The sequence below is a fragment of the Aulonocara sp. 'chitande type north' Nkhata Bay genome, linkage group LG1 (assembly GCF_057382095.1).
Source record: "Aulonocara sp. 'chitande type north' Nkhata Bay isolate Kocher_YH1m ecotype deep benthic linkage group LG1, A_spYH_male_GT1.1, whole genome shotgun sequence".
NCBI lineage: Eukaryota > Metazoa > Chordata > Actinopteri > Cichliformes > Cichlidae > Aulonocara > Aulonocara sp. 'chitande type north' Nkhata Bay.
In genome coordinates this window covers 24,235,359-24,257,541 of record NC_141344.1, presented here as the reverse complement: position 1 = coordinate 24,257,541, position 22,183 = coordinate 24,235,359, and the positions used below count along the sequence as shown (strand labels likewise).

The 22,183-nt window shown below is 39.4% G+C and overlaps 2 protein-coding genes across 3 annotated transcripts; both read right to left on the bottom strand.

The window, feature by feature from the left end:
- Positions 1–923: 923 nt before the first annotated feature.
- LOC147339132 (uncharacterized) lies at positions 924–4,404 on the bottom strand. Of its 2 annotated transcripts, none has more exons than XM_086289631.1 (3): positions 4,062–4,404; positions 2,314–2,469; positions 924–1,886 (listed from the first exon to the last, which is right to left on the bottom strand). In XM_086289631.1, exons 2-3 carry the CDS (start codon positions 2,437–2,439, stop codon positions 1,653–1,655), a joined length of 360 nt encoding a protein of 119 aa, XP_086145757.1. In that variant the 5' UTR covers positions 2,440–2,469; positions 4,062–4,404; the 3' UTR covers positions 924–1,652. The 2 variants fall into 2 exon arrangements, with proteins under 2 accessions (XP_086145757.1, XP_086145765.1); XM_086289639.1 differs by lacking the exon at positions 4,062–4,404 and adding an exon at positions 2,616–2,896.
- Positions 4,405–17,851: 13,447 nt separating this feature from the next.
- LOC147339131 (uncharacterized) lies at positions 17,852–21,083 on the bottom strand. Its single transcript, XM_086299050.1, has 9 exons — positions 20,931–21,083; positions 20,146–20,233; positions 19,796–20,022; positions 19,633–19,691; positions 19,390–19,525; positions 19,176–19,300; positions 18,889–19,062; positions 18,700–18,789; positions 17,852–18,511 (listed from the first exon to the last, which is right to left on the bottom strand). Exons 1-7 carry the CDS (start codon positions 21,016–21,018, stop codon positions 18,988–18,990), a joined length of 798 nt encoding a protein of 265 aa, XP_086155176.1. The 5' UTR covers positions 21,019–21,083; the 3' UTR covers positions 17,852–18,511; positions 18,700–18,789; positions 18,889–18,987.
- Positions 21,084–22,183: the final 1,100 nt, after the last annotated feature.

The following is a 22,183-nucleotide window of genomic DNA, read 5'->3' as shown; positions in this document are numbered from 1 at the left end:
CTGTCGTCATCGGGAGTCCCTCTTCGCTGTTGCTGGCCCACCTGCAGCTGATTACCTGACCAGCTGGTGGTAATCATCCCTCCCGGCTAGGAAGAGGTATTTAACCTGGACTCGCGGCGACAGTCGACGTGGGATTATTACTCCTGACCGGTATAGTCTGTGCTAGGCGTGTGGCTAATTGTGGATTGTCCTTCTTCCTCCAGGAAAGTCGGGCGAAGAAGCGAGTTGGGGAGCACACACACTAAGGGAGCTACAGCACGGGACGCACTGGGAGCAAGGGATGAGCACCATTGGCAAATTGCATCTCTGAGTTAATTGTTGGACTAACCCGTCTATTCACTTTATTTAAAGTGCACTGTGGCATCGCAGAGTCCTGCGTTTTGGGTCCTACTTTCCTCATCCCCATGGTCTGCCAGCCAGACCGTGACAATTAAATAAAAATTTCCAGTGAAATCTGCTAATTGAGTAAGTTAAAAAACAAGATGCAATATGCTCAATGGTCTACCTCAGGGGTCAGCAACCGCACCCAAAGAGCCATTTGGACGTGATTTCCACGCAAAAGAAAATACTGGGAGCCGCAAATACTTTGACATCTAAAATGAAGATAACAGTCTACACTGACAAAAATAATCAGTGGGATAAACATAAATCATTGTAATGGGTTGCACTTCATTCCGGTCAAATATTTATAGAAACCACTTGTTTATCAGACATGAACTATTTGTGTTAATTGTATTGGACTACTATGTGTTATATTGACAAGATTATTTTATGGTAAGCTTATTTTATAACAAATTTCTAATATATAATATATAATCTAATATATAATTGAGTGTTCAATATATAAAACTACATTAAGGCTGATTTTTCTGTATGTACTGTACACTTTCTCTCAATCAAAGAAATAAGCAAAACATTTTTGAACAATGACCTGTATTTTTGAAAATACTACACAGTTGTAACAATGGACTTTCAATTCAGGCTTCCAAAATATACATGAGTCATATTTGTACAATGCATCTCTTGAAAAACATTCCACAACATTCCTCAAAGTTATCTGCTGTAACCTGAATTCAACCTTGTGGGGCCTTATGACATCGCGCTTATGTAAAAAATAGTTTTTTAAATGTAAGAGCCATAAGGTAATATGGCAACAGGGGTGTAATTATTAAAATGACACAAAGAAGAGACTTAAAATATCATTATAACCCACAGGCACAAAACCAAGAGACCTAAACTGATTAGTATTGGCTTGCTTCTATCATTAAACATCACAATCACTAGACGATGCAATCTGTTTGTAGTGGTGCACCTTGGGAAAAAAATTGCAAACTGGTGAAATTGGTGCAAGGCACCATTTCCATTGAGAAAAATGGAAATTCAAAGTTTTAATTTTTTTTTAAAAGAGCCATGGCTTGAAAAGTGAAAACTGCAGTAATAAAGGCCCCAAGTTGAAAAGTGCCAGAAAAATAAGTTTCACTATGTACTGCAACTTTACCAGTGCTGGCTTAAAAGAAAGGATGGTACATATTCGAAGAGGTAAACATGTTGTTCCCACATCATAACTGGAAAACTGTTCAATCGTACAGTCTGGTCCTGAAAACCTGGGCCTTCTTTGAAAGGCTGTTCCTTTTGAGCTCCATAACCAGTTTCTATAATACCTCAAAGGTATACTTTTCCAGTGGGTAGGTGAGGTTCAAAGTGTACATTAGTCCAAACAGCATTGCAGCTGCTAGGGTATAGTTATCCAAATCCTGCCAGACTCTCTGGCCTTCAAGGACTATCCTGATGTCCTCAGGGCTGCCATTGGCATCTCTTGACTTTATGATGTAAATTCCCATGGTTGTTTCCTTATTAGATCGTTGAATAATGGCTTCATCTGTGGCCTAGAAAATGCAGAATTCCAAAATTTAATTAAACAGAACACTGGTTAAAGAACATTATACCAAATCTTATTTTAATCTGTGTCACTATTCCAAAAAATACTAACATTAACACATTAGGTGAAAAAAAAAATGGATTCATTACAGCATGTGATTTGAGTCCTCAGAATGCTTAAAAAGGTAATGCATGAAGTGAAATCTCCATGCAAAGACGCAGAATACTGTCAGAGCATAGAGAGGTGTTCAACTATGAACTCCACACATAGTTCTAATGCAGGTAAAGGAAAAAAACAAACAAAAAACGCACCCATGGTAAATTGTGAAAATCCCAGGTGATTTTCAACATACTCCTGGCATAGAGTGACAAGCAGCATTTTGTTAAAATTATTATTTTCCCTAAAGTGTATACACAAATTAATTTTTTTCTTACCTGGGCCGTGGGCTCCAGAATGTTCTGAAGTCTTCTTCCTATTTGTCCTCCTCGCCTTTTGAAGACCTTTATTAGTTTGTCAGATAGCACATCTATCTGTGAGAGTAATATGGACTGCAGTGGCATGGTGGTAATGCGCTTAAACTCTGCATTTATCTAAAAAGAGAAGTTGTCACATAAAAATGCTGTCAAAATCTCAAATCTCACAAGGTTACATCCACACAAAGTTGTTATTTTTTGTCATATTACTATTTATTAGCTATGGGTCCCATGTTGCTGAGCAGTTCCATAGTTGCCTTTACTTCCATACCACCCAAAGCCTGTTTGCAACCACAGCAGTTGCCTCCTTCTGGCCATTTTGCAGTTCTGCCAAATGACCCATAAACTACATCTATTATTGTCATATACACATCAAGGTCTTTCATTAATACTTAGTTAAATTAGTTAATTTGACCTTTCCAGAAAATTTACCTTACAGAATGTGAGATAACATATGCAAATCTTCACTAGTAAATAAAATAATGTTATTAAAACATTAACTGTAACACCTCTACATAACAGCGCTAGAGAATTGTTCTGAAGCAACACCAATCTGCCCTTCAGCAGGGATAAGCATCATATATCGATACAGAAAAAATAAATTTAACATATTTATACTGTCATTATTTTTATCTCTTTAAGCCCTCCTCTCAGTCTCTCTATAAATCAGTTAAAATAATTTGTTGGGTTTTTGTGTGTCTGTAACATGTTATCAGTACATTACATTCACTGCCCCAGAACATGAAATAAAGCCCCACGTCACGCAGTTCCTCTCCTAATGAGTACTGCATAGGTGTCATGCCCTAAATAAACCCACTTTAGTGAAGACACCCCCCCAACACACACAGAGCACACCCCATGGCAAACTAGCTTATTTAACTGTTTAACTAAAACATTTTAGGTACAACCAGTTAACTAAATGGACACAAGTTTGTTAGTCTGTATTCACTGAGAAAAAACAAGCGAATGTGACTGGGCACACATTGAAAAAAAGCTAATGCACATTAGCAGGGGGAGGGGGGGGGGGTGGAGTTTCAACAGAAAACATAACTATTTTCTGTTATTTTGATATGACTGGTTTTCAAAGACTGAACATCCTTCTAAAACAAGTGAAAGGCGTGAGACTTAATTATGTTTAGACCAAAAATATAAATGATTCAATGTTGGATATATTTACTGTGTTTTTACTAATTTAACAACCTCATCATTGCATTAGTCGCTTTATGCTATAGCATTGCGCTTACATTAGCTTGAAGCTCAAGGCCGTCATTTTATTTAATTTCTTTTTCTGGGCTTACAAACAGGACACACAACATTTAGATAACCGTTACACTGAATCTTGGGTCTGTGTTGAGTCTTCCAGCTGCTGACTACAGAAGCTAGATTGACCTTTCAGCATGTTTATAGCGGCTGTGGCTATGTGCTGGTAATATTACCGTGTGTGAGCAGTCACATTGGCAGCAGACATGTTTCAACAAACTAGTCATATACAAACAATATTAACTCACATTATATATGTTAATTACTAATTTGCTTATCGCATAATTTCGGTTACCATTAGCTAACTGGAGCTAGCTAACATTGGCCTTTCATGGTTTTCGATAAACAGCCCACATACCTGTAAAATAACAACACCCCAGTAAAAGTCCACATATATAAAGGGTCTACACTCTTTCTCACTGGTGTGTTAGCTTTAAAATCTTATTTACCTTCAAGTGTAAAACTCCAGATGGTAGTAGATTTTCCAAAGCGAGAGACAAAAATGGCGGACAGTGCAGCCGATTTTTCCTTTCCAGGGGGCGGAGCTTGAGGATAAAACACGACTAACTTGTTTCTTTTCAACATGATTTGTTCTAAAAGAATGAATATTCTTAAAGAATATGTGAAAATTAAAAGACAAAAATATGTTTAGATGTGAAATTTAAATTTGTCATGCTGGATATATGAAGTAATTCTATGCAAATTCAACAACCACCCTATTGCATTTTTTTCAGTGTATATATTGCTTTTTTGTCTTTATGCTTTGTGTGAACTAAAGTGTGTTGCTTATGAAATCCATGAACTGCTACAGAGAAAATGTAATTTTCTCTATATTTCTGTCATTGTAGCCGCTAAGACTGGTGGACCTAAATTTTCCCCACCACGTCTGTTCACATACAAGAGGAAGGGGAGTGAGCGGGTCAGCGCTCAGGGCACAGAAACTTAGCTGGCTTCAAACACCATTTATTTCCATAAAAGAAACTCAGCCAGAGTCACAAATACAAGATAAAATTACCCGTATACAATAAAAAAAAAAAAAAAAAAAAAAGTGTTGCAACCTGCTAAAAACCCTGCCGGCAGAACTAACTATACACTATTAAAACAAGGCTAAAACATGTTTTCCATATGCTAAAATTACCCTCCCACAGTCCCATAATCCCACAGTCCAGCCACACATGGGCGAATGGTCCTTATCTTTTTTTTTTAATTTTTTTAAGAACTTTATTTAGAACAATAACAATGACAATCTCAAAGAGACAAGCGACATATTAAAACAATCAGAACAGAATCACATCTCCTATACACCACAATGAAATCGACAATAACTAAAAGTAAACATATATACACACACACATATATTTGCATATACACATGTATACATACACATTTATATTCACACATCTACATAATAATAATATAAAAAGATGAATAACCAATACAAAAATAAATAAGAATAAAAAAAGAATGAAAAACAAGGAACAGAAATAAAGAAGACAAGGGGATCATAAAATCTCTAAAAGTGAGGTTCCATAAACAAGACATATAACTTAAATAAGGGGCTAAGAAAAATCAAACTCCTCTAAAAATCTATGCAATTTGATTGCTTGGGGCTTATTTATCAGCTTAAGAGATTTACGGAACAGGGAGAGGTCGTTTTTAAGAGCAGGCCATGAAGGGGGGGATTTAGCATATCGGCATTTATGTATGTAATACTTTGTTAACTAAAAACTCACTATTTTTGTCCATAAGGATTACTCCAATTTGAATATTTTGAAAAGACCAAAAATCAATATATCCATACTGGGACAATATTAGGACATGGAGAGATTTCCATAAATTCTGGATTGTCACACATCCATAGAACATGTGCTCTGTTGTTTCCGAAGTTGTTTTACAAATATAACAGTTGTCTAACACAAATTTAAATCTGTCTCTCATAAATTCATTGGAGGGGTAAATATTTTTTGTAGTTCTAAAATGGACTTCTTTAAATTTGGGGGGAATTGGAAATGTTAAATATTTGGTTCTGATCAACGAGATCTCAGATTTGTTATAATCTTTAAAGACGAGTGAATGTTTTGTCCTACCTGGATATAAGGTGTTAACCAAATACCTCCTCAAAAACTGATTATTGCATTTTCCATTAACCAAGTCAAGACCATCTAGTTTAACTTTATGCAAATTTGGAGTCTGTATATTTGAAAAATTGTTCTTTACCGTATTTACAAGGACTGTTGGGATATTCTGTGAAACCTTTTTATAGAGCTCGAACGAGCAACTCGTGTCATATTTCTCATTAAGCCTGTTTAATTCAAGTATATCTCCATTTTCATCCATTATATGTGTCACAGACCAAATTTGTTTTGTCATCCATTCTTCCACAAACATAGATTTCCCCCGATTCAATATCACCCTATTATTCCACAATGGAACATTGTGGGGACTAAAGTTATGTTTAAACATTAATTTCCAATTTAACAGAACTTGTTGATGAAATTTGGAAAGTTTTATGGGTAGTTTAGAAATTTCAAAATCACATACTAAAAGGAATTGGATCCCCCCCAACTTTGTTGAAAATAAGAGATGGTATCAAGAACCAGATCTCATTATCATTTTTCAAGAAAGATCGTAGCCAATTAATCTTTAAAATGCCATTCATTATTTCAAAATCGATTGCTTTTAAACCCCCCTCTTCATAATCTTTTATCAAGTCCCTGTTACTAACATAATGATGTTTATTTTTCCATATGAAATTAAAATTCACCTTATTGATGTCTTTTATAATTCTTGGTGGGATGGCTAGGGAATAAACTGGATAGATTAATCTGGACAAAGATTCAACCTTGGTCAACATTATCCTGCCAAACAACGTTAAATCTCTCTGTAGCCAATGGTTTAGAGTTTTTTTTGCATTTGTCAATTGTATTCTGAATATTTTTTTCTTCACTATCAGCCATGCATTTAGTTATCCAGATTCCAAGATATTTGATTTCATTTTTGACAGGTATATCATACAAAGAAGAGTGAGAACAATTGTGGATACTCATGAGTTCACATTTGTCCAGGTTCAGGCGTAGTCCAGAAGCATCAGAAAAGATCTTTATTGGATCTAAGGCCAATGGAATTTGTTCTTTATTTTTTAGAAAGACTGTTGTATCATCGGCAAGCTGACTTATTATTAATTTGTGATTATTTATGTCTAATCCTTTGATGTTTGAGTTTATGACAGTAATAGCAAGTAATTCAGTGGCTACAATGAATAAAAGAGGTGAGATGCTGCAGCCCTGCCTGATACCTCTCTCCACCCTGAACCTGGGACATGTGCCTTCTAAAAGAGAAACACAACTATTAATATCAGTATACAACATAGTGATCATATCCAGAAATGCATCACCAAACCCAAAATGTTTAAATGTCTTAATAATAAAAGTGTGTTCAATAGAATCAAATGCTTTATGGAAGTCCAAGAACAACATAAAACCATCATCCTTAATTAGGTAATTGTAATCGATGAGGTCCAAAACCAAGCGGATATTATTTCGGATCAACCGTCCTTTGAGAAATCCTGATTGTGTTGGGCTAATTATTTCAGAAATACCTGTTTTTAGTCTTGTGGCTAAAACTTTTGTAAAAACTTTGTAGTCTGTATTTAAAAGTGTTATAGGTCTTAGATTAATTAGTTTTTTCTTATCTTTCCCCGGTTTTGGAATTAATTTTATAACTCCCTGTTTCATTGTTGTCATAAGCTCCTTATGATTTATACATTCATTTATTGCACTGAATAATAGTAATTTTAGGTCTTCCCAAAAGTGCTTATAGAAATTAGTTGTTATACCATCTGGTCCCGGTGAACGATCAGATGCCATGCTCTTAATAGCAAAATCAAATTCTTCTATAGTCAGGTCTTCATCACAAATTTCTCTAAAATTATCATCAATTACTGGAATCCAATTACTGATTTTGTCAAAGAAGGAGGTGACATTTTGTTCTGAGTATGAAGACTTATAAAGGTTACTGTAAAAAGTAAATACTTCATTTGAAATGCGTTTAGGGTCTGTACATTCCTCTCCGTCGATTATTAGGTTACATATTGAGTTATATTCTTGTCTACGTTTTTCTAGATTGCAAAAATAGGCAGTGTTCTTTTCACCCTCTTCTATCCACTTGGCTTTGGATCGCAAATAAGCAGCCTTGGCTCTATAAAGGTACATTTCGTCCAACTTAGATTGTAAATTATAAATTTTTCCTTTTTCTTCCTCAGTCCAATTCAATTTGGCATACAGATTCATAAGTTCTTTCACTACATTTGATTCCTCTTCTTTTCTTTGTCTGTTTAACTTTTTACCGAATGCAATTAAGGTTTTTCTGATTCTAAATTTAAGATATTCCCATTTGAGTATCGGTGTATTGATGGCTTCATCATTCTGGACATCTAAAATTAATTTTTTAATAGAATTACAATACTCCTCATTTCTCAGCATCTGACAATTAAATTTCCAATAATCCTTAAATGTGTTGTTTTGGTCTTTGCTTTGTAGTCTCAGAATAATGGCGCAATGGTCACTTAAGGGACTGTTAGAAATGACTGTTTCCTTAACATATTGTAAAATTGAGTTGGATACCAACCAATAATCAATACGTGACCTGCTTTGACCATTAGGTTTGTGCCAGGTGAATTGTTTTACATCTTCGTTTAACACTCTCCATACATCTATTAATTTATTATCATTAGCGAATTTTTCAAATATTGGGTTTTTATGTTCTCTTGAAAACTTTGAAGGCCATCTATCCAACCATTCATCAGGAGTCACATTGAAATCACTTCCAACTACTATATAATCATTAGGGAATTTGGTATAAAGTTCCTTTATAACTGTAGAAATTTGATGCAGCAGGTTCTTATTCTCTTGATCATTGTTGTATCCATAAACATTAACCAAAATAATCAGAGTATTATTAATAGTATTTAACACACAGGCAACCCAATGTCCATTTTTGTCTGCCATGTTGCACAAAAACCTACCAGGACATCTGTTGAAACAAATAGCAACCCCAGCCGACCTGTTTGTACCATGACTAAAAAAATTTTTATCTCCCCATTGTTGTGACCAAAATTTCACATCAGATTCCTCAGAATGAGTTTCCTGGAGAAAAAAACAATTTGCCTGTTGCCCCTTGCAGAACAGAAAAACAGCTTTGCGCTTAATTGAGTCTTTAAGTCCCCTTGTGTTAAAGGAAAAAAAAGAAATATTAGTTTTTAATCAGATGAACAGCTTTAAAGAGGAAGTTTAGGAGATGGAGTAGGAAAATCTTGAGGTAAAAGTCCCATCATCCGAAATGTTCCACTGTATATTCCTTTCGTAGTCAGATGTCAGCCCGTACCTGGAGTCTCTACCCTGATGAGTTTGCCTTCTATGAAACCAAAAGGGCCCCTAAAGCCTGCAGCCTTGCCTTCCTTCCGTGCCTGGTCGATTTTTGGCCACAATGCTTGTCTGGATCTCCAGTCCTCTGGGGTCAGGTCTTCAGCAAAGCGGATGCCTTCTTCTTTGCACACGGGAGAAGCCTTTGTTCGCCTCCAGATGTCATCTCTCACGGCACGTCTCACAAACAGAATAATGATTTGTCGATGCTTATTCTCCACCGCTCTTCCCACTCTGTGGACAACATCAACTGCTTCTTCCATCTTCGTCTTTAGGTCCGGAGCAATCCTTCCTAGAAGTTCCACCACTTCTTCTCTGATATTTTCATTTGTTTTCTCCTTTTTCCCTTTGATACGAAGACACCATCTTCTTTTGTATCTTTCCTGGCTCAATACACGATCCTTAATATCGTCATTATCTTTTTTGATTGATTCCATCTCTTTTTCCAGGTGTTTTATTTTCTTTTTGCATTCTTGCAGCTCCTCTGAATTAAACTGCACTGATTTAGCGATGGAAGCCAGCATGGCGCTATGTTGTTGAATTTGTTTGCTAACTTCGTCCATGCGGTCATCAACACGTTTTCCAAGACTCTCAATAGCTTTCAGTATAGTGTCAGTGGATGTGTTGGAGTCATTATCACTAGCCGTACCTTTTGCTTTTTTCTCCATATGTGGTTTCTCAGGAGTATTATCAGGGGTTGTTAACAGTCTGTCCCTCTTGTTGCTGCTGGAATTAGCAGTTTCCATCGGAGCTGGGTAGTCATGCTCGCTGTTTCTCTGGGTTGTAAAAGGGAGGTTTTTCACTGCCGGAGGTTTCGTGTTGTTGGTTTTCTTCATGTTCGGGCTGAAACGTCGTCAATATAGCTCAAAGGAGTGGATTTTATAACTTCAAGATTAAAACATCGGGACTTTAGTGAGGAGTTCAGACGGATGCGACTGCTCAGTCCGCCATCTTGCCCGCCCCCCCGAATGGTCCTTATCTGAAAGGGACAGGAGAGGAACTTCTCTTCCGGTATGATAATAATAATCAAAGTGTTTTTATTGAGTTTTCAGAAAGCATATCATTCATACAGAAAAGCTCGAACTCAAGTCCTACCGCACAGTGTAAGACAAAACTATACCCAGACAGAGGAAGAAAAGAAAAGGGGGAAAAAAAAAAAAAAAGGGGGGGGGGTGGGGGGTGGGGGGAGTTGCCAGTTATGGAGTGGAAGGAAACTCATCTTCAAAATAGGAAATGAAAGGCTGCCAGACCTTAAAGAATTTCTTGGTGTTGCCCTGTATAGTAAATCTGAGATGTTCTAATTTGAGGTGTGCCATCACCTCCTCCACCCAGCGTTTATGGGATGGCGGTGTTGCCTTTATCCAGTTAAGTAGAATCAATCTCCTAGCCAGCAATGAGGCGAATGCTATTGCCTTCCTCTGAGAGGCTGTTAGTTGAGTTTCCCTCGGTGCCACACCAAAGATGGCTGTCAGAGGCATTGGTTCCATATCCTTATTAGAAATGAATGAGAATGTTCTAAAGATGTTAGCCCAAAAGTCTTTCAGCCTGGAACAAGACCAGAACATGTGGCATAAGTTGGCTGGTACCTGTTTACATCTGGGGCAGGTCGGATCGGCCCCCTGGTACATTCTTGCCAGTTTCTCCCTTGACAAATGCAGTCTGTGCAACACCTTGAACTGTATCAATCCGTGTCTCACACATATAGAAGCAGAGTGTACTAGATCTACAGCCCCCCCCCCAGTCAACCTCTGAAATGTCCAGCCCCAATTCTTCCTCCCATTTCCGTCTTACATTGTCCAGGGAGGGGGAAGCCACATTCTGAATATGTGTATATAGCGTGGACATTGTCCCCTTAGCAGTCGGATCTGTGTCCATCAACTCGTCTATCCATCCGCTTTGTGGAAGCTCGAGGGAGGGGCTGAATGACTTTTTCACAAAGTCCCGAACCTGGAAATATCTAAAGTAATTAGTCTTGGAGGAGATTCCATAGTCCTTTTCCAGTTGAGCAGCAGATATAAAAGTACCATTTTTAAAAAGATGTTTGACACATTCCACCCCAGCTCTATGCCATTCCCTAAAGGCTGTTCCCCCGAGGGCTGGGGGAAACAAGTGATTTCCATAGATGGGAGCAGACAGGAGGGCGGTTCTGTTTTTAAAATGTGATCTGAATTGAGTCCAAATTTTCAGAGAATGAGATACCACCGGGTTGTTTGTGTAAAGATGTTTGCTCAAGGGTAGAGGAGCGCAGACCAGGGAGCGCAGGGACACTGGACTAGAGACATACCTTTCCATATGAACCCATATTGGGGTTTCATCCTCATCCAACTCTTTGACCCAAAATAACAACTTATGTATATTAGCAGCAAAATAGTAGTGCATATAGTTCGGCAGAGCCAGACCTCCCTCTTCTTTCTGTCTCTCAAGAAACTCCCGTCTTATCCTGGGGATAGTTTTTTCCAAATAAAGGCAGACGTACATTTGTTCAATTCCTTAAAAAATGATTTAGGAATGAAAATCGGTATCGTCTGAAATAAATAGAGGAGCCGCGGCAGTATAATCATTTTAACAGAATTTACCTTCCCTGCTAATGATAAGGGGAGCGACGCCCACCTTTCCATATCTAATTTCGCTTTGTCCAGTGCAACTTTAAAGTTATAGTCCAGTAAATTTTTATACTTACTAGTTACATTAACACCTAAATATGCGAATCTATCCTTATGTATTGCAAAGGGATAGGCCCGGAAAGAAAGTTTCCTCGCCTGTTTATTAATGGGGAAAAGAACACTTTTGTCTAAATTAATTTTATAGCCCGACACCCTCCCAAAATCTTTGATAATACCAAGGGCCACCGGGATACTAGTGGCAGAGTTTGACAGAAAAAGGAGGAGATCGTCAGCATACAAGGACAGCCTATGGTTTTGTGTCCCCCTTTGTATCCCTACCAATTCAGCAGCCTGTCTCAGCATCATCGCAAGGGGTTCAATTGCCACATCAAAGAGCAGGGGTGACAAAGGGCACCCCTGTCTTGTTCCCCGGAATAGAGAGAAGGGTTCAGATACGATATTATTCGTTCTCACCATAGCCTGGGGGCTCGAATAAATTATTTTAATCCATGAGCAAAATGTTGGACCAAAGCCGAATCTTTCGAGGGCCGTAAATAGATAGTAATACTCTATTCGATCAAAGGCTTTGTGGGCATCTAAGGATATCACAATCTCTGGCATAATGTTATCTTCAGCAGTATACTACATTGAACAGACGGCGGAGATTGCTGGAGAGTTGTCTACCTGCAACAAACCCTGTCTGATCAGGATGTATTATCTTACTTATGACAAGCTCAATTCTAGCTGCCAGTACCTTGGTCAGTATTTTATAATCACATCCAAGTAAACTTACTGGGCGATATGACTCACATTTAAGTGGGTCCTTATTCTTCTTAAGGAGCACAGAGATCAAGGCCTGTGACATTGTTTGGGGCAGAGCTTTTTTATCAAGAACTTCCTTAAATACTCTGCAAAGTAAGGGAATCAGTGCGGGAGCAAATGTCCTATAAAACTCACTTGGGTACCCATCAGGGCCCGGCGCTTTTCCTGTCTTCATACCCCGAATTGCTTTGTCTATCTTCATGACAGATAAGGGTTCCTCTAACCTATCTCTATCTGCTGCCTCTAGTGGTGGTATTTCAAGGTTTTCAAAAAAATTCTTCACTCGGTCCCTATCATTTATTTCTGAGGTATACAAGTCCTCATAAAAAGATTTAAATTGATTGTTAATCCCCTTCTGATCTGTAATTTTATTACCCACATTGTCTCCTATCTCTACTATCATACCAGCAGCTGCTGATTGTTTCAGCTGGTAGCTCAGGAGTTTGCCGGCGCGCTCACCATGCTCATAGAGATCTTGTCTCGACCTAAGGTATAAATCCTCCTCGCGCTGACTTGTCAGAATGTCATATTCGGTCTGGAGCAAAATCCTTTTTCTATGCAGCTCCTCAGATGGAGTCATAGAATTTGCCCGGTCAACTTCTTTTATTGCTGTCATTAATTCTGTGGTACGTTTCATTCTTCTTTTCCTTTCACCAGCACTGTATGAAATAATTTGTTCGCGTACGTACGCTTTTAATGATTCCCATAAAATGCCACTGCTTATATCAGGAGTATCATTAAGATCCAAGAAAAAAACTATTTGCGAATTGATGAATTCTTTAAAATCATCATCAGCCAACAATCTACTATTAAGACGCCACATCCTCTGAGGTGGTGTATAGTCAGGGAATTTAAGTTTCAGTGTGACTGGGCTATGGTCAGATAGTACTATACCAGGGTATTCTACATGCATTACCATTGGGGTCAATTTCTTGTCTAACAAAAGATAGTCGATTCTAGTATAAGTTTGGTGTGGCAGGGAATAAAAGGAGTACTGTCTAACAGTTGGATTTGCATATCTCCATGGATCGAATATACCATATGCTTCACAAAAGGAGTTAACGCATTGAGCAGATTTACTTAGCACACCGGGTGTTGGGCTAGAGCGGTCCAGAGTTAAATCTAGGACACAATTCAAGTCTCCCCCCAAAATCAAATTATGTGTGTCCAAGTTAGGTAGTAACGAAAACAAATCCTTAAAAAATTGAACATTATCCCAATTGGGTGCGTATATATTTGCCAACACTACTGGCATATTGAATAATTTCCCAGCTACAATAACATATCGACCGTGTTTGTCTTTTATGGCGGTTGTTTCTATGAATTGTACATTCCTGTGTATAAGGATGGCCACTCCTCGACTCTTACTCCGCTCCCTGGTCTCTTAAATATGAAAAGATTTTACTCCGTTTAGCCGGTTTGTTGATCGCCCTTACGTTCCAGCTAATCAAGTTCGTGCCCATTCCGCTCACAGCCATGTCCGGTGCCATGCCAGGAGTCCACAGGCCAACATGTCCACTACGCTCCCATGTCGTCCACCATCTGGATCACACCCTGAAGGTCTGGCAGCAAAAACAGAAAAAATAAAGGGACGGTGTCTGGGAAAAAATGGGGAAACAACACACACACATACACAAGTAACACATAACACATTGCATATATGAATACGAACCCAAACACAGTGCTCATTAACAAGCACCCTCGTGGCCAACCGGTCCACCATCTCCTACACACCAAGCCCACCGTGTGCGGCTCCGTGCAAAATATCCCATGGTTCTAAAAATATAATATCACCCTCTAAGCTACCCACCTCCTAAAAAGAGGGGGGAGGGGAAAAAAAACAAAAAAAACAGTCGGGGGGAACTTGTAGCAAAAAGATCCTTGAAAATAAAATCCAGTAATACAAAAATAACATGTAAGTAGTATAAAGCAATTTCTTAAACAAAATATTCAAATATAAAACAAGATGAGGTGGTACTTCACCAATATTGCAAAATCCAATCACCAATATCTTTCCTGAGACATTTAAGTCCTTACACCAGTGTAGCCCTTATACGTAGCCAAGCTCAGACCAGCCCATATGTTTCACCCGGGAGTCAGCGTCTTCTTGATGAACTCCATGGCGTCTTTTGGGGTCTCGAAGGTTTTCGTTTGTCCCCCTTCTGGTGTAATCACCAGCGTTGCCGGATAACGGAGCCCATATCTGACCCCCCCGTAGGTACGCAGGAGGCTCCTTGCTTCTTTGAAGGCTGCTCTCTTGTTGTTTACTTCCTGGGTGTAGTCTGGGAAGATATGAATTCGTCCACTCCGACCTTCCGGCGTTCTCTCCATTTCCCTCGCCTTCCTCAGTATCTCCTCCTTCTCTATATAGTAGTGGCATCTCACCACGAACGCTCTCGGTGGAGCCCCGGCTCCGTCTCGTCTCGCGCCGAGTGTTCGGTGTGCTCGGTCAAGCGTCGGTGTCACCGATAGCCCCAGTTTTTCTTTCAGCAGTCCAGCTATGAACTCCGACGGCGTCTTGCCCGTCTCAGCCCCTTCTCTTACCCCCACGATGCGTATGTTGTTGCGTCGTGATCTCGCCTCGAGATCTTCACTACGTCTCCTCAGCGTCAGCATCTCCTTCTCCAATTCTTTCAATTTCGTCTCCATGCTGGTTATACTGTCAGACTGGTCGTTCAGCGTGTCATCCACTTCTTTTTTCCGCGCTTCCATCTTGTTAGCCAGACTGACGGACGTCTCGCTTATCAGTCTCACCTCCTCACGTAGCAACTCAAACTGAGCTTTAGTGTTATCTTCCACACTCTTAGCCCACTTTTCCATCTCGGCTTTTGACTCTTTTCTTCCTTTTTCTATTTCCTCCTTGCATCTCATGATCTCGGTTTTTGTCTCCTCTCAGTATTTTGTAATCTCAGCATTTGTTTTTTTGATCTCGGACATCATGTCTTGAGCCCACTGAGGCATGTTGTCGGCGCGTGCTGGGTTAGCAGTGGCCTTGCTAGCTGCGGCGGCAGTGTTGCTATCCGCATGCAACTTTTCTACGCCGGCACGGGTCTGTCGGTTGGACATTTTCGGTCATAAATTGCCCCGTGAGCACCCTCATTCACTCCACAGCACGAATCGTATTAACCGAGCTTCCTCAAAATGGTAACAAACTGGCGATATCACTATTTTGACTACTTTTACACGGAGCCTCCGCACGCACGTCTTCACACGGCAAAGCACATCCGGAAGTCCCCCCTCTTCCGGTATGATAAAACTCGCCAGCAGCAGACCAGGGAGGAGGCTCCTATCGCAGACCTGTCTCATCCGGACAGCGCGTCGCCGCACAGTCCCGCCCTACTCCACACCTGAACACGGCCTCCCTCGTCTCACCGTCAGATGCAGGCAGAAGGGCATCCCTGCCCTGTTGTGCATTGCGGCCATCACCACCCACTGTTGCCGTTGGGACTGGATCGCCGAACGACTCGCGGCACCCCACAGTCAGGCAGCAGTTCGTTCCACACACGTGCGGGCTTGCACGCGTTCCTATTTCTCCTGCTCACCCTTCGTGCGTCGCTCCTTTTTTCCTGTCTCTGCGCTTACTATCCCCTTTAACAGGTCAACCTGGCGGCTGATAGGCCACCTTGGGGAACGCCCCCACCTCACAGGTGCCTACAATTGTCTGTTTAGTCCACAGTGGATTAAAGGGACATGGTACAACATTAACACACATAATATAAATATGAGGATAAAACCATGCAGTATAAATATCAATAAACAAACATGCAATATAAATATCACAATAAAATCATGCAAATAAAATCAACACTATGTACCAATACACAGATTGATAAAACATAAAAACACAAATTTCCACTGTGTGACATCATGACATGAATAAAATTGTAATTTTATTTAAATAAAATTTTTATTTTATTTATGTAATTAACACATTTTGAACTCTTAAAGAAATATAACAAAAGGAAAGAACCCAGTTGAACTAAAATGATCCATGTAGCAAACAAAAACTGTTGTGAGCCGCCACCCTTATATCGTCGTTGGGCTTTTGGAGCCTTGACCTGACTTTTAAAAAATAATTGGAAAAAAAGCACTATGCTGCTAAAAATTAAAAAACAGATATTTGCAAAATTCTGCGTAAATATGTATTTCACCTGGTTAATGTGTGTGGCGGGGCGTGGTCTGCAGCGCTGCTGCAGGAGAGGCGGACGCACCTGAGCGGCACCCGCAATCACGCCTCGCCGCCTTAACGTCTGTGCCATTTATGCTGTTTTGTTGTTGTTGGTGTACGTCGGGCTGTGAGCTGAAAAGCTACAGCCGGCTGTACAGCAACTGTGTGTGAAAAGTGGTCAATAACGAGATGCTGAAAAACATGTTCATGGAAACATCGTGGAGTCTGCCGTGGTATGTTTACAATGGGACTTCTGCTCCTGAACCTCTGTGCACAGCGTCTGCAAATCGGGGCTGTACGAAGTCACTTTCATCTTTATGCAGGACTGTAAGCTGTCGTCTGTGAGGCGCAGCGGTGTTTGTTTTTAACATAATTCACGGTGGAGAATAGCTGCTGACATAATGTGGATCCGAAGATCCATAATTGGCCTACCTGGGGTTGAAAGTCTGGATAAATGCATGGCGTTTAGGCGGGTACACCGGCTTCCGCGAGTGTGACGCTTATTTTGAGTGATCAAAAAATAAAAGAATATAATTTTATGTTTGTATTTCAATATCACAATAATCTTCCAATTTAGAACTACAAGTTAAAAAAGAACTAACATGAATAAAATACACTTCAGCTAATTACTTAAAAAAACAAAAACAAATTTATTTTCCCAAGCCACACGGAGCCGCACTAAAAGGACTAAAGAGCCGCATGAGGCTCCGGAGCCGCAGGTTGCCGACCACTGGTCTATCTGGTGTCCCAACTACAAACACGTGGTTAAACCTGAAGTTACCTCACTGTAGGTTTGCTTATAATAATCAGTCCGCTGTAACTGTATGCCAGGCGTTTATTAGCAGCCAACATGAACGTTGTACACTCGTAACAGGAAGTACACATAACCCCCAGAGAGAACCACAGCGACACCTGCTGGAACTCTCCGTAACAGCAGCAACAGGAGGCAGTATGGACAACCATAACATTGCTGTTATCTACACTCACTAAACCTCAAAGCCTGCATCACAGTGAAGGCTTTTCATATCACAGCACATGCAACATGGACTTTACTTTCTTTACTTTTGGGAGTTTAAATGTTCATTTTCAAAATTTAAATCCTCTGGCCATAGTGTTATCACGCTTGTTTAATATACTCTTACAATTAATAATACCAAAAGACATGAAAAATATTTTCTTAAAATTTTATTCTTGTTATTTTAAAAATATCTCTAAATTTCCAGTGGAGACAATTTAGAGAATTTTTATGTTTTACAAGAAATTTAATTCAGTCCAAATGAGTTCCAATTGAGGGCCAATTCACAATAACACAGTGCTTAACAAAGTTAGTTGAACATCACCTAATGTAAGAATTTGGGGTGTTCTTATTTCTATGACAGGTGATGTAATAAATTTGTTAAGCACTGTATATGTAGAGTAAAAACCCTACAATATAAGAGAAGAAAAACCCCAACAATCAGATGATCCCCTTTGAGCAAGCACTTGGCAACAGTGGAGAGGAAAAACTCCCTTTTAACAGGAAGAAACCTCTGGCAGAGCCAGGCTCAGGGAGGGGCAAGCCCTCTGCCACGGCTGGTTGGGGGTGAGGTGAATCAGACTGTAAACATCTTAATCAGACATGTCTTACCTGGTAGGATGGACATTCGCTGGAGGAAAAAAATGGGTTAAATTGAAAAATTTTTCCAAGTACAATTATTTAAATATGTGTTGCAGTCTGATTCACTTTCACATTTTTCCTCTCTTTTCTTTTATAGATGGAGTTCGTGGGAAGCTAGTTATGCCAGCTTTCCATGAACTCGGAACTTGTACAGACAGGAATACTCACGATTGCCCCAGTTGTTCAACACATGCAGCGTAATGAAGCGAATGACGTCTACTTTGTCATCCTGAGAGACAAAACAAAAACCAGATGGGTTAGTTGCATAATAGTTTTCTTGACTCTTGAAAGGATGGTAAATTTAGGAATACTGTGATTATTATGAGGGAGGATATACAGATAGCAAGGGGAGCTAACCTCTAAGTACTCTGGATAGAAAAGTCTATGTGCATGTGTATAATGGCACAGTGTACTCACGGGTATCCTGAATGTTTGGAGTGGATCTCCATTTTCATCATAGACGAATGTTCCCAGGTGGACACCACTGTCGTCTAATGCTCTCTTTCCCTGAAAAGACAGAAATAAATACAGATAAAGTTGTTATCTATATACACATATGTAAAATGCAACAGTTGAACAGTGGTGCAGTGGAAATCTGTGACTTACAAACACTGAAAACATCCTGGGAGCACTGGAGACCTTTCCAGATGGTGACACCATCTTAGAAATGTGACCCAGTGTCACATGACTGATGGCGATGCTGTGTTACAGCTTAATTGTTAAATGTCCCTGGGAACCCACAAAACTCCAACACACTGCTGGGAGCATGGGTGCTCGACCCTACAGAGAAAAGGAAACAAAAACAGAGTTCAGTTTGGACCGCTAGTGTTTGACTATTAAATCATGCAGATGTGTGAGATAGTATCTTGTTTTTTTGTGAAAGTAGATTATACCTGAATAACGACTCTTGAGCTTACACAGGGTGGTTTTGCGGGTATCAATGTAAGCCCCCACAGCTTCAATCCACCCTGTTCTGAAAGGTAGGATGCTGAAGACTGTTCTTTAACAATCTTTGCTCCTGTAGACAAAAACACAGAGTGAGAAAGGAATCGCAAAACAACAACAAAGAAATTCTTACGTGAATTCTGATCCGATTTCATGTCTTACCCAGTTCCTCCAGAGCAAAGTTGGGCATCCTGTCCCCAACTGGAAGAAGGAAGTCAATTCTTTTTCTTAAGTCCATTAACTCCCTTTGCAGCTCTTGTACCTTCCTTTCCACCTGTTCATGTCTATTCATTAAGTACTTCAAATGAGAAGAACCATTCGTGTTATAATATATATATATAATAATAAACTGTCATCTGATTAATTTTCAGGGAATATATTATGAGCTTCATATGTTTTTTATACCTTACTCATGAACGGGGTGGAAAAGTCCATTTTCAGCCCTCCAATACTGAAAATCAATCCTGGTGCATGAAGAGAAACACAGAATAAAAAGAGAAGCTTAATCCAGAAGAAAAGCACATAGTACTAGAAAGACTGTAATTGTTTGTGGAAGGAGATCATTTACCAAAACACAAGGCCAGCATGAGGACCAAAAGTCCCAATGCCTTGATGGCTCTGAAGAGACCTCTGCTGCTGCCACTACTGTAGTCAATAAAATCATCAGTGGTGTAGTCCACAGTGTCACGGTCATCGTAGTTGTAGTCCACAGTGTCACAGTCAACAGTGTTGTATTCAACTGTGTCTTGGTCAATATTGTCAGGGATTGGACGGGGCCGTCGCCTTTTGGAAACTCTGCACAGAAAAAACAAAATCATGTAAGAAAAAATGTACATGGAAGAATAAAATGGATTATGATTACAAAACCTGCATCTATGTCAGTGGATGACAACAAAGAACATGTAGACCAGCACTAACCTGTGTAAAGTCTCCTTGTAGGAGATTAACGGCTCTCCTTGGCCGTAATAGCCGTTAGACTGAAGTCTTTGGCTTCTTCTCAACATGGCTGTAAAATGAAAGGGAAACATGGGGTTAAGTGAGTCTCTAACACAAAGCTTATCAGACTTCATAACTATGATTTGAGCATGTTTCCATCAGAAGCAACTCTGTGCAAATCAGTGCAGATTCTCTTAGATATAAACTTCACGGTGCCAGCTTGTTTTGTTTTTAATGAACAGAATTATATTTGAATCACACCCATATATGAAATGCGCTCTTAATACAGAATTTTATTTTTCCAGCGTCATATTGTTATGATTCATATCATAGCAACAGATCACAACATTTTCTTGTTTTTCTTGCAAAAAATCTCTTTCAAATGTCAGTTTGTTTGTTCACAATGTAGTTTTTAAAATTCAGAAAAAGAGGAAATCACCACAGCGGTAAAGAAAAGCTCAAAGCAACTAAAAGAATTTGGCCTAAAATCGTATAAAAGGGTCTTTAAGAATTAAAAACTCTTTGTTTTTATAGTTAATATACAAAAGGAAATCAATTTTTATCAGACAAGCTGCGTCTAACAGGTAAGCAGTAAAATCACCTTTACAGTAGAATGTAGCTACTAAAAAGTGCTTTTCTGACATAATCAACTGGATATCATTTTTAAAATGTTTAGATTTGAAACACATATATTAAAAGTAAGATGTGAAGCCAAAACATACTCTGTTTTTGTACTTGCTGATTTTTAGTCTAAAGATTGCACTTACCTTCACTTAAAACGAAAGTTGAAGAAACTGAATCGCTAAGTGTGCTTTTCCGTAAATTTGGACGTTTAGCGCTTCTCACTGAACTCATCTGAACCAGAAAATTTAGGTGCAGAAGAAAAATTTCAAACCGCAGCTTTTTCAGCGACGTTACAAACAGACACATGCACAAATCGAATATGACGCACGCGCGTTCCATAAGAGCAGCACTTCGTGTGCGCACGCGCAAAGGTGTGAGCGTAGATCTGTTTTGTTTTTTTTTAATGAAATTTGCTCAAAATTTACCTTTCCTTCTCAGTCCCTTTATAAACACCGCATCATATTGTCAAAATTCATACAGCACAACACATGCGCTCACGAGCCCATGTGCAAAGGTGTGTTGCAGTGAATGAAGGAAACTTTTCCATATTCACTGTCACTAATTTGTTTGATTTTGCTGTGAGAAAATTGTGACGTATATGAGAATGAGGGAAGACCACGGTCATTTAAATACGGTATTAAAGTGTAATGAAACTGTTTCTCAGAGGGAAAGCGTGGTTTTAGGAGACTCGAGCCAAACATTAGCGGGCATCATTCTAGCTTATAATCAACAACGGATCCAAAGGATCCGGGCTAGATGAGCTGGGAAGCGACCGATCCAAATCGGGTCCAGTCATGATCTGTTCCAAACTCGCTGTGCAAGTGGACTCCGATCCGGACCCGGGTCGCGGATCCGTTACAGAGCCTGTAATGTCTTATTTATTTTGGTAAAATACGTTACTTCTTTTAGGCCATCTAAAACATCTTTATTGTTGCAATTTCTGCTATCCTCTTTGCCAGATTACTCTTAAAAAACACTTTTTCTCATGGTTCTCCCTGTTTAGTTATAAGATTTTATGTTTCAAATTACCATAAAATCACAGCAGACAAAGGGTGAAAAAACAACAACATCTAAGCAAAGAGAAAGACTGCTTAGTCAGTCCAAATCAAAAGTTCAAGAGAAATGCTAGAGTCTAAAGCAAATAATCTTCTGTGTGAAGTTAGACAGGGAGTTCACTGAGCCCAGAAGATATGGGGAACAAGTCCAGGAAGGAATCAGTATCCGGCAGAGGTGTAGTTTCACATAAACACAAAGTGCAGTCAAATGGGTTACAGATTATGTTGAATCACTGTTAATATGATTGAGGAAAGGGTCAGAGATTTCAACAAATTCAAAAGTGTCAGCCAGATGATAGCGAACCTCTTCAATACACAAACGTGCAATCCTGTCACATAGC